The 13505-nt window shown below is 35.1% G+C and overlaps 1 protein-coding gene across 3 annotated transcripts in view; it reads right to left on the bottom strand.

Annotated features, from left to right (window-relative positions):
* The window catches only part of NYAP2 (neuronal tyrosine-phosphorylated phosphoinositide-3-kinase adaptor 2), a 127609-nt gene extending 114339 nt beyond the window's left edge, over window positions 1–13270 (bottom strand). For 2 of the 3 annotated variants that reach the window (XM_063442514.1, XM_063442516.1), the window contains exons 1-2: window positions 12048–13270; window positions 2435–2678 (exon numbers count right to left, since the gene is read on the bottom strand). In XM_063442514.1, the coding sequence (XP_063298584.1) occupies window positions 2435–2640 (206 nt within the window). In that variant the 5' untranslated portion in view covers window positions 2641–2678; window positions 12048–13270. The remainder of the gene's footprint in view (window positions 1–2434; window positions 2679–12047) is intronic. The other variant, XM_063442515.1, reaches the window with a different exon arrangement.
* Window positions 13271–13505: the final 235 nt, after the last annotated feature.

Genomic DNA, 13505 nt, shown 5'->3' with positions numbered 1-13505 from the left:
CGCCGGCTCGCACCCGCCCGCCCGCACTATCAACCTGGAAATCCCTACCGCCCAACTGGAATCCTGAAACGCCCACTAGTGGGCGGTAGGGACCAGGTTGACGACCCATGCACTAGAGGCTCTAGAGGCTGGATTAACCCTCAGTGTAAACATAGCAGTTTCTCTGAAACTGCTATGTTTATAAAAAAAAAAAGGGTTAACCCTAGCTGGACCAGGCACCCAGACCACTTCATTAAGCTGAAGTGGTCTGGGTGCCTATAGTGGTCCTTTAAGCCCTCTTTCAGGAACAAAATTTGCCTGTGTCAATTTGCCAGAATGAAATTCATCTGTGTGAATTTGTCTGTATGAATTTGCCTGTGCGAATTTGCCTGTGTGAATTCCCTGGAATGAAAGTCCCCTGTGTGAATTCGCCTATTTGAATTCACCAGTTTTAATTCTCCAGTTTTATTTGGTCTGTTTTAATTCATCTGTTTACGTGTGTCTGTTTAAATTCACCAGTTTTAATTCACTCGTTTTTTTTTTTAATTCACTAGCTTTAATTCACCAGTTTTAATTCACCTGTGTGAATTCCCCGGAATGCAATTCGCCGGGAAATTTTGAATTTTGCCCGGAATGTAAAGCGCCATCGAATCTAATGCGCGTTTACATTTTGGTAACTTGATTTTCTAAAAAAAAAGGTGCGCATTAGATTCTAATAAATACGGTATATTATTTTTATCTCTATCGGTTACTTTTTCTCAATTGATCTTTGAACCAAAGGGTGGAAAAATTTACCCCAAATCTTTTCTTTTATTAAAGAAAATCTGATTGGGCCAAACCACAATATGGATGAAATTCCAGATTAAGTGGTTCAGCCAAAACTAATTTTATCACCATGCGCAAGTAAATATAGTGTTAGGCAGTATAAAAATAAAATAATGTTATTCTCAAACACTTTATTATCATTTATTTTTAAATAGATCATGCATTTTCAATCTTCTAATGGGAAACTAAACTAACAGTAAAAAATGTAAACCATTTTTATTCATCTTGCAGAAAACGTGACCACATTAATTTATTAAATTCAATAGCTGGTAGATGCTTGGAGTCTTTCCAATTCCTCCTTTTATTCGATCAATTCATAAAATATTAGTTCTCTAAGTACTGGAAACCCAGCCTTTTGGCAGCAATCTATTAAAGCATTATACTACCTTGGCCAGCTATGTTGAGGTTGCATTATCATTTGGTCTGCAATGCTATTCCAGCATGTCTTGCTGTCTGTTACTATGGTAACCAGAAGGTTACCCAAAGGCTCCATACCAGCTCCTTATACTGGCACTGTCATCCTAGCTATTGTCACAATAACACAGAAATTCATTAGACATCTCCCACCACTTCATTATGACATGATTTGTGTTATTATGCTTCCCTAATACGTTTCTGAATTATGACACGTATGTGGGATTGGGCTGTCTAAGTCAATAGTGTCATAAAGCAGATTAAGGCCTAAATGTGAAATGTTGAAAGCATTTCTATTCATAGAGACACTAGAGCTTTGTAGCTAACCAATACTCTGTAAAACACTACATTTATTTATGGAGACACATTCTTTTGTGCAGCTATTTAATGACTGCAAACATGTTTGTTTTAACCCCTTAAGGACACATGACATGTGTGACATGTCATGATTCCCTTTAATTCCAGAAGTTTGGTCCTTAAGGGGTTAATTGAATTTTAAAAACTCAAACTTACAAACAATATTAGCATAGGCAATCATACAAAAAACGCCAAAAGAATCTAATACTCACATATGAAAAACAAATCCTGCATGCGCAACATCTTGAAGACACCTAGGAACTTTAAATAATGACTATCTTAAAGGGTCCCATTATCAAAATACATATTGGTTCTACTCTTAAGCATCTTAACCTTTAGATAGTAATGATTAGTAATGATTGCCCCCCTTTTTCTACTCACTGATAATTCATCTCTGTTGTGCTCCTTCTAAATCAGGTATATTCCACCTTTTTTAATGTTCCACTAGAAGATGATGGGCAGAACTCTAATAGTATTCATAGCAGCTGGAAGAGGAATATTGTACATACTGCGCATTCATATTTGATAATGGCTAAGATAGTTTAGCAATATTTAAAGTGCTACTGAAACCGCAGCAGTCCAAGATTTATTGAATTCCCAGTAGTTCTTAAACAGGAAAATCCATAACTCCTCGACTGTTTGGTTCTTAAGGATTGGTTTTCAAACCATTCGTAAAAAGTTACAACAAATTGGGAAATTAACAATTTCTTGACTTTGGTTCTCTTAAGTATTGGTTTATAAACCATTCACAAAATTCTATATAAAAAAAAAAACAAACAGCCACAAACACACAGAAGTATAATCCCTCTCACCGCACCACGCACAATATGCAATATATAGGACGATTGCTGATGCTTACCGTTTAATCACCTCCTCTTGCTTCCTGCGTTTTTCATTTTTTTCTTTCAAGTAAGCCAGGTTTGTTTCGTTCCTCATTCTGTCATTCTCTCTGGCAATGTCTGAAGCGTTTTGTATAACCAAACCATCATAAGCCTTCAATCCCATATCTTCAATATACTGGAGAAATGTTTCCAGTGTATCGTCCTCTTTGCTTGAGCCCATCATTTTGCAGGAGATAATTCAAAATAAAAAGATGTTCTGTCCTGTCAGCAAAACAAACATACACCATTATAGACAAGAATACATGCAGACGTATCATAGTGAACAATATTTTAGTCACACAGAATATTAAAGTTTATTTTAAAAGTAAGCTTCAGATATCCGCATTGTCCGTCTTTTATGGAGCTTGTCCATAATAATATATATATATATATTATGTCAGCTGAGGGCAACAGGAAAATACATTTAAAACAGTGAATCTATTTTGTTAATCAAATTTAGAAGTACTTAGCCCTGGGAAAATAACACAAAGCCTCACTGACAAAGCCAAATGTGATTATGTAACTATTAGAATGTTTCTAGTCTACCCAATGTGTTGAAAATAATGATCCTCTAAAACATTTCGAGAGTCACAGGAGTTCACATACAAGTCTTGGAGCATAGTTGAAGCTTGCAGTAGTATGTGACCACTCTAGTAGACATATACTGCACGAATAAGTATTATCACTTATCAAAAGGAAAACTGCATATTCACTGCTCTCAGGTTTTTTCGGAAGAAGCATATTTACTATATAAACACAGAAGAATTTCCAAAGCAGATAAACATAGTGTACCTGCTGCACTCTAATAGTGTTGGCATTTAAAGCTGAGCAAATGCCATCATAATGGTAATCTTCATCACTTCAGTAAAGTGACTATTTCCATACCTTGTGACAATGATACCGACTCTATCTACTGATCAAATTAAGTAATACCATATAGTGCACAGCTACCATGAAAAAAATAAACAATGCAAACAGCACATATTGAATAATATTTAAATTAGGACCTGTTTACACATTCACTTTTAAACCAACCTCAGAGTTATTTAATCTAGTGCTAGGTAGAAAAACAACTTGTTTCCTGAATCCTGATTCTGCCATTCTAGAGAAGACCCTAGTGCACAGTTTTTCTTCCTGTCTGTACACTGCCACCTATATATATGTCTTGGATAATGTGATATGCATGATTTACAACAAACCATTAAACCGAAAAGCTACAATGCATCAAGGACATTCAGAGACTTTGGGTTCATTTCATATGCAGTTCAAAAAAGTACATACAGTCAGGTCCGTAAATATTGGGACATCGACACAATTCTAATCTTTTTGGCTCTATACACCACCACAATGGATTCGAAATTAAATGAACAAGATGTGCTTTAACTGCAGACTTTCAGCTTTAATTTGAGGGTATTTACATCCAAATCAGGTGAACGGTGTAGGAATTACAACAGTTTGTATATGTGCCTCTTGTTTGTTTAATTTCAAATCCATTGTGGTGGTGTATAGAGCCAAAAAGATTAGAATTGTGTCGATGTCCCAATATTTATGGACCTGACTGTATATTTGGCTCTGGGTTGATTTAGGAAATGGAAGGGGCACCCTCCCTCTGTCAAGGTTATTTATGGCAATTTCTATCCATCATATACAAATCATGAGATGGAAAATGTATTGAATAAAATCCAGGTTTTTCCCTCTGATTCACCACAAATTAGCCAACAAGTAAATGTTATATGAGAAAAAATGTTGAGGGATTTAAACGCCAGTGTTATTCTACATCAGTCTTAGGTAATAAATTCAAATGCATTTTTTTTTTTTTACCATTCTGCAATTATACACATGTAAATCACGTAAAGTGTTTTTATTTCCTGACCTCTACATAGCCATATTGAATGATAAGGTAACATTTATACTACCCTCAGATGCAATCTCTCTGCAACCAACAAATATCAAAGATTTTCTGTTTATTGTAACACTTCACACCATAGTATACCGTGGGGATCAATGAAGTCTGCACTATAATTGTTCATCTGGGATATAGTAAAAACAAGAGTTCATCCACATTTCACATTTATGTAGAGGCTGCTCTAGTCACTAGTATATTTCAGTCTATAAATTGAAAGCACCAAGATACATGTATGCATGTTTAAATAAGGACACTGTCATTTCATATTTCTCACTTATGTAGATTCTCCCCCTCCCCCCCTAAATGAGTCAGTGCTTATATAAGTCAGAATTACTATCATCACCATTAGAATTTTTGCACACAGCCCAATCTACTATAATCACCAAGATCTAATTTGTACATTGTCCACTGAAAAATCGACATCATTTTCGCTGTGACTTTATTACTATGTAACAAATGTTTACTTATTACATCATTTTATTTTTTCAGTGAATAAGTGTCCCTAATGCAGATTATGTTTTGCAAGTGTTTCATTATTATTACAGTTAAATTAATCAAATGAAGATGTCTTATAACATGCAATCTTGTTCAAGTGTTTTATATTAAGGAGCAATACCAACTAAGGCCAGATTAACATAGGGGCAATTAGAGAGGCAGCTCCAGGTTCATGCATTGTGATAAGCCCAAACAGTCACAATGCAGATAGTCAGTTTTATTTTTTTGTCCACTTATTATGAAATAGGCTACTGCTATTACAGTGGTACTCCAATCATATAAATATTTATTTTTCTTTATTAACAGTATCCCAGCACTCAGCCAATACTGCACACAGATGATGGGTTTAATATTATGTGAGCAGCTTCAAGTCTATATATGTGACATTATAATCACAGAGGAAGGGGTACAGATATTTTGGAAACCGGTATATACATCACTCAGACAGTCCATAAATGCTATGAAAATGGTAATGGTAATTCAGCTTCTCTTATTAGACTTATTTTTTATCAAAGTCATTATTAAGTCATGCTACTGAGACCATTTTTTTTTATTTATTTATTATTCATTATTATGGTGCATCAGTAACTAGAAGTGGGTCAAGCTAAGTTAGAGCTGGTATTTGATAATCAAGTTGTATCTGTGGCAATTTTACAAATGTCCAGCTAGGCTAAACCTTGGAAAGTATCACAGATGTTGAAGCTCTACAAGAGCTCTTTACATCTCTAGTTATATGCTGTTTTGACTTTTTCTTTTAATTTTAAAGATAATGGGACAGGATGAACAATTAATAAAGTGTAGGGTAGGATGAAACACTGGTACACAGTTGCCAAAATGATAAAACTGTAGCAATTCAGGGAGTCTATATTAACTTGTAAAATCATATGTGACATTGCTACAGAAAAACAAAGATGTGCGTCCATGCAACATGGTAGAAACATAGAAACGTAGAATGTGACGGCAGATAAGAACCATTCGGCCCATCTAGTCTGCCCAATTTTATAAATACTCTCATTAGTCCCTGGCCTTATCTTCAGTCTAGGATAGCCTTATGCCTATCCCACGCATGCTTAACCCCTTAAGGACACATGACATGTCTGACACGTCATGATTCCATTTTATTCCAGAAGTTTGGTCCTTAAAGGGTTAAACTCCCTCACTGTGTTAACATATACCACTTCAGCTGGAAGGCTATTCTGTAAAGTAATACATCATGATATTTTTAAATCTTTGTCCCTCTAATTTAAGACCATGTCCTCTTGTTGTGGTAGTTTTTCTTCTTTTAAATATAGTCTCCTCCTTTACTGTGTTGATTCCCTTTATGTATTTAAATGTTTCTATCATGTCCCCCCGTCTCGTCTTTCCTTCAGGCTGGATAGTTACTGGACTCTAAAGAGAAAACTATCTGGGCCTCATATTATGTAGTATTGAGAGGTATGTAAGATTTAAAACATTGCTAAGTAAGCTGACTAAATGGCACAGATTGTTTGGGCTGTAGGTGCATGTGGTGTAGTAGAGGTAGACCACGTTTCCATAAAGCTAGTTGCAGATGTGAGGTTACGACCTTCCCCCACAGTGGGCTTAATATTGGACTTATCTATGACTGAAGATGAAGCTAAAGAAATATGACATAGCAGCACTCTTTCATATGACCTTATTCTTGGTCACTGGTAGAAGTACACTATGTATAGTTTCCTTGATATTCACAGTCGTTTCAGTGCACAGTTTTTGCACATAGAACCACAATGATAAACTAAAGTAAAAGACTGTCACTGTCTTGCTTTTTTGATAGAGTGATTGTCTTAGTGACAATGTTCAGTTTAGATTTCATATCGAGGACTGAATACAAAATCTGTGGGCTAGCATGGACAAGGAGAATGTAACCTCCTCTGAATTGATATTAAGATGGGCCCCAGTAATGTGCAATAACCAACTAATCTCTTTCACACTGAGACAAAAATGAGATCTTTGCTGGACTTCACATGCTAATAAGACAAACATTTAGCAGTACAAACTCATAGCATTATGTCTGTTACAAATTTTATTTGCATAGACTTCTATTTGCATAGATTTTTTTTCTACTTTATTTAAATATTTAGTACCTATATCCCCTATATCCCCTATAGCCCTCTTTTAAATGTACCCATATAATCTGAGTTTCTGGGTTTGCATTGTAAATATATTTAACATAAAATGTAATCATTCTTGGAATTTTTATTATTATAATTTTATTGTTTAATTTATTATTTACATTTTTTTTTGGAAAGACATTTCTCATACATAATCTCTAATCCCACTTTTTTGTTTTATAATCAAAATGTTTGAGAATGATAGTAGGGATAAGGTTAGCAGTTTTTGTTATTTGTTTTGTTTGGGGTGGTGGAGGGGGTGACCAAAACCTATTGTTTATGGTTTAGTAGAGTATTATGTTTTTACATCTCATTAAGAATGCAGAATGTACATCTCTCTTTTTATCCTCTTCCTGCAAGTTTGTGTCTTCTCCCTCCAGCTCCACTCTCCCCTCCCCATTACGGTTACATTGCTGGGATGTTGACATCAGGACTAGAAGCAAAGACACAGATGCTGTTCATTAGAGAGAGTGCACAGAGACATGTTCTTTCTTGGCATGTTAGTGCATGCATAATAATGTCCCTTGTGGCCAAAGCTTTAAGTATTTAGCCACCCACTTCACAGTCAAAGAAGACACACACTTCAAAGCCAAAGCAATGTGTGCATGTTGTATACATGTATAAACTGCATTGAAAATATTTATGAAGATAACTTAGATTATGGTGTGCTGTTTTGTGGTTAACTTACATACATACTAACAACCTGTTACATGTAACTTAATTAGTGGTAAATATTAAAAGTCATGGAAGCCTCATTTGTAGCTTGTGGTCTTGTTCACAAGGGTGCACAAATAATATTTCCTTATATACCATGGCAAGAGTGCATTACAAGTTGGATTTACTCATTAATTTATTACTTGAGTTTATTCACTAATTGGCATTTTTGCACAGAGTTGCCAATGGGCAAACAGAAATGAATACTTTAACTAAAACATTGGACCCTTGAGAAACCAGAATGGAGTAGCTGTATGCCCTATAACATGTTCAGTGACATGCGGCAGTAAAAATACGAAGGCTCCCAGAGGCCTATAATTAACCACGGATACATAATAAATGCATCCAACCCTTCACTCACATTATTAGCACTGGAGTAATTATAAAAAATAATACGTGCAAAAGCCCATGGCCACTGCCACAGCTCACTATGGCCTGTGGGTGAGGGTTTTAAGAAATGTATTCACTTATCATTTCACCTCTTGTGTAGTGGATGGGTGGTTAATAAATCAGAGCAAGTATGATCTTCAGTCCTCAACATTTCGGCCAAGATAACCAATTATATCTGTAATTATAAAACTGGAAATGCTTAGTCCTCCTTACACTTAAAGTACTTGTACCTTAGGGTATTGTACCAGGTGGTTCAGGGTTAAGTTTACCTGCCACTAATAGTTCTCAGTTGCCAAGCCACTAATGAAGCTACTGACACTACTAATGCCCATACCTCTAAAGTCATGTGAGAAAGACATACTTTGCCCACTTGGTACTGTTTTACCCGAAAGTAAAATATGATGTATTTATTATAACTATTGTCTTTCTTGGTAATGACAGCCACCTACAGGTATGTGCCCTAGTCAAGATGAATCATGTGTGTCATCACTTAGCTTCAATATCTGATCTAAGAAATACTCTTTTTATCTTTCAGACAATTATAAAACCCTATGTTGTCAAGGTTAGTCAGTCAAACCACTGACTGTCAAACAGAAATTACAACATACTGGTCACAAAGTTACCTATATTGAACATTGAGTTTGGCTGAAAAAAGGAATTAAAAAGAAATTGTTGTTCATTAAGCACCAACTTTTTTCCTATGTGTGTAAGGCATGTTAGTGGTCAAGGTGCTCCTGATATCTCGAGATGAAGAGGTCATTCTCTCTAATGGACTATGAATGCATTCTTGAGATTTGTTGAGAAATACATCTATTCTCCTGGGGTTCTACACTGATGATGCATTCATTATTTTTCACTGATATTGAGCTGTGCTTATGAGTGTACTTGTGTGTGTATTTGTGGGAAGGGGGGAGAGTTCTGCATGTAAAAAAAAAAATAAAGTTTTTATTTTTTATTTCAATTAATAATTTTTCCATGGATTAGGGAAATGTTTCATTGTTAGAAAGAGAACTCATTAAGTACATAAGTACATTATAAACACTGTTTTTTCAATAAATACCCATTTCATTTCTAGGTTTCAATAAACAATCACAAATATTAACCTTACTGCTATCAGATAAAAGAAAGTATGGATGATCACATTAATTTAGATTGATGTTTACTAGTCAAATACATCTTATATGTATTAACTAATACATCAGTAAAACATGTAGCTTATGGTAAAAAAGCTTGTGTTAGAGTGAAATGTTAGTGTAGATGCAGAAATACAATTTTGGCGTGACTAAGTAGATAAACAAATGTGGTCAGATACCTTGATTCTGGCTATTTGGAAAGAACCTGGTATTTTGGGGTTCCTAAAATTCCAGCAGATTGTAAAACTAATGCCTAACTGGGGGAAAATATTCACAAACAGTAAATATAGCCACTAGCCTAACACTATGTATCTGTAATACAGAGGAGATTGCAGGCTGTTTTCACAGCCTGTATAGAAGGTCTGTAATATAGACAAAGCCTTGTCATCTTCCAGTCCCCTTCCTTGCTTCTAGAATATTGTCATGTACAGTGACATTTTACAGGTGCATTTATATATGTTTCTCTATATACAATTCTGTTGGGATATATAGGTGATGCCTAACCGTGATACCAGAGTAGTTTGTGAACTGAAGGATATCTAGGTGTTATGTTGTTTACATACCTTTCTACAGTTAAGGTTTGCCATAAGTGCTATATACAATTCTTATACAAATGTCCTATGTTTTTATTATAAGTGCTAAAATGGGAAAGGTGATCACTGTAATTTGCAATAATGTTTGTGTCCTAGCTTACTGCATTTACTTTTGCAGTTATAAACACAGTGTAACTATGTTCTTTCTAAGCAAATGTGTAAATATTTCCATTAGCACTACTTTCATTCTGACCTAAAGATGAGTTATGAAGGCACTATACATGCAAAACACATAAGCTAAGGGGTGTATTCACCAAACAACAAGTAGTAGGGTGTTAAACTAACTTACAAACATTTGGATTTAAAAAAATAAAAATAAATCCCAAATGTCGTCAACGCTAATATTTTATCAAATGTCCTATTTAGTAAGTAGACCACTATTAATTTAAAACAGATCCCGCCATCAATTAGCTAATCCTTTTAGCAAATCTAGAGCACCATAGAAATCTATTTGTTTTCTGGCCTCTTGCATACAATCAAAACACAATGTGGTATTATTTCATTTATAACTATACATGGGAAACTGGATATATATGTCTTGTTTTATATTGTTTACTGGATGGTTTATTATGCTACAATGTTACAAAGTGATGATTTGTTTTTTGTTTAATATGGACTTTTGCATGTTTTATAGGGCTTATATAACTCTTATTATTCACTAAACGTTTGGCTCATCATTTACACTACAACAAAAGAAATAAAATACAATTTCACATTTCTGGCTTTCTTTTTCTATTTTGTCAAACATGTGTCTATCAGTTATTAACATATTACTATTATATTGTTAACTGAAAATTCCCAAATGTGTTCCCTTAAAAACTAAAAAGTGTGAGTTTACTAAACTGGAAAATACCCATATTGGAGAATTATTTATTTTTAACTCAGGGACTTTGCCTTATAATATACAGTCTGATTTTATTTCACCATATTTAAATTATAATTTAATATCAATATATCTAAAATATGTAGAATAGTATGTCTGGCTTTCACTTCTTCCCTACTATGCCCTTGGATGGAGAAGTTCATTGTTTAGTAGGTAAACCTCAAAGTTTTCAAAGATGTTATTTTTCTAAACAATAAAGAATACACATCAACATACTGTATTATTAATGTTGATAGTAAACTGTGCCAAAGAAATTAAAACATAAATAGCAAACAAAGCAAACAAAAAAATAAAAGCATTTTTTGTTTAACTATTTAATTGCCAGGGTTCAGGCACTATAGGGAATTGTGTGCAAAAGGTGTCATCAAAGAGGCTATGCAAGGTAAACATGATACAGAATATGAATCACCTATACTAAGGTTCTGTTATTAGACAAGTGTTCATCCTTTATTAACCTTTAATTTTAGGAAAATGGTAGTTGCATAATTACAAGTCTGTATAAAATGGAGATAGTTTCCCATATATTATGCAGGAACAGTGAGCATTAAAATGGGTCTGTGCATCACTGCCATGATGAAGTATAAGTGGCTATTAAATGTGTGTTCAAGCATGACACATATTAGAACTACTAATATTCTCAAATGATGCACGGTGGACAAAATTAGCAAACCAGTGAATGTGATTCATCAAACTGTGTTAGTTATAGTGTATCCCAGATCTACAAGTAAAAAGTGATAAAAAGTAGACAAATAAGTTCCATCATGTGCAACCTTAACCTATGACCCTGTTTCATTAAGGAACAAGTGGCAGAAGTGCCACTGGTGTTTAAGAAAGACAATATTAACCAATTGATCAATAGGTAGTTTGCATGCTCCTATTTACCAGACACTTTGTGAATAACATCTTTGTTCTATTTAAGAGTAACATATGGGCTTCTGCCAGATGTCATCTCCCATGTACACTGAGCTGTACTGATATAAAAGTCAACACATATGTTTCATACATGTATTATTAATTCCAGAAGCACATCATCTTAAAAGATATATATGTACATATAAACACACATATTTATATATTTCTCATATGAGTGACCTTTTTTTGTTGTTGTTAAGTAACTAACTCAAAGAAATATATGCACGGTCAGTAAAGCATAAATTACTCTCACAATTTAAATTTATTTTTTTTAAATTCATTTACTTAAATATAGGGACATGTTTTGATTGCATCTACCATTAATGACACAATGTAAATAAAACATTAAAGAACACATAGACTGCATTAATTATTAATACATATTATTATATTTTTTTTATTAACATGCACAAATAGCCATAAACGGTGTACCTACCAAAAACAATGTCTATTTGCTTTGCCAAGGGTGAAAATCAAAGGTGATTTTGCATCTATTGAAGCTCTTCCCCGGGTCTTTGACTCAGTGCAATCCTGAAGAGTGTTTCAGCACCATAAAACAGACTTGCAGTAGGCTGTCTTTTTTTTTTTTTTCTTTAATTTAAAGTGCATTTAATGCTAAAGTAGTTCACAGCGTGGAATCTTGCATCATTAGCAAGTGTTATCTTATAAATCACCCGGAATAAAGGCTTTGGCCTTCGAAGTTGAATACAAAATGATGAAAAAGAAATAAATGCACTATTTGATGCTCTTTAATTCCAGATTCAGCAATGCCAGGGCTTAGGTAATGGGTATGTATGAATGACACCCTGAAATGTTGTCCTGATGTCTCCCCACTTTACTACACAGAAACTGATAGCACCACCAAATGCAATCACACTCAGCTGTCTGTGGTGCCTCATTTGAATGTATTCCGGATAGGCAAAAATATATAGAAAATATGGGATAAAAAAAGATCCATTGAAATGGCTTACTCCAGGTGAAATGATGTTTCTTTCATTCCTGCTATGGATGCAGACGGTCTCAAGCAGTCTGGCTCATCATACACTCCCTCCCTTGTGACTGCCGGCACACTTGATCTTTCTCTGTGTAGCTGCTGTAGTCTGTTGCTGTAGTGTAGATTAATCAGGGAGAGTGAAACAAAGAGAGAGCCTACCTTGCTCAGAAAGAGACAGTGCTGATCAGCCTCTTGTGCGGCTCTCCAATATGTTCCCTTCCAGTGCAAAGAGCAGGGAGAAGCGAGCATTCCAGCACCTTGGACAGCTCCTGCTGGTCAGGCCCATAGGAAACGTGCAGGGCAGGTGCTGATGAAGACCACATCCAAAGCACAGAGCGGCAACATTCTATTTAACGTTCCAACATTCCATCCATTGAAAAACACCCTATTCTAACATTCTATTTCTCTTTCTATATTAGCAAGGGTTATGTCATTCCCCAAAATGCTGCAGCTGCAATATATACTGAAACGAGTATTTCTTCCTCTTCTGATTGCAAATAAAAGCTCCCAAAATATATGTTTATGAATAGAAAAAAAAAAAAAAAAAAAAACAGCAGAAACTGGCCCTTAGCTGATGATATTTGTAAATGAAATGAGCAAGCAGTAAAAGGTCTGGATCTCAGTACAGTCCTTCATCCTGTAACACCGTTTGCACTCTCTTCCTCATGGTAAAGCAGTGTAATGCATACAATTCCTGCTGACGTCTAGCAGGCTGCTACTGCTGCTGCTGGGGTAAAGATAGGAGGAGCTGTGTAACCTCGTCAAAACAACCCCCCACCACCTGCTCCCACTGCATAAATACAGAAGTGCTCTGCAATAAAGCTGCATATATTATCCGGCCAGTCTGAATACTGCTGCTTTAAACAGAAGTGAAGATCTCTGCCATGCACATTGATTTCA

The sequence above is a fragment of the Pelobates fuscus genome, chromosome 2 (assembly GCF_036172605.1).
Source record: "Pelobates fuscus isolate aPelFus1 chromosome 2, aPelFus1.pri, whole genome shotgun sequence".
In the NCBI taxonomy this organism is placed as follows: domain Eukaryota; kingdom Metazoa; phylum Chordata; class Amphibia; order Anura; family Pelobatidae; genus Pelobates; species Pelobates fuscus.
Note: the sequence above shows the minus strand (reverse complement) of the source record. Positions and strands in the feature narration are given on the sequence as shown.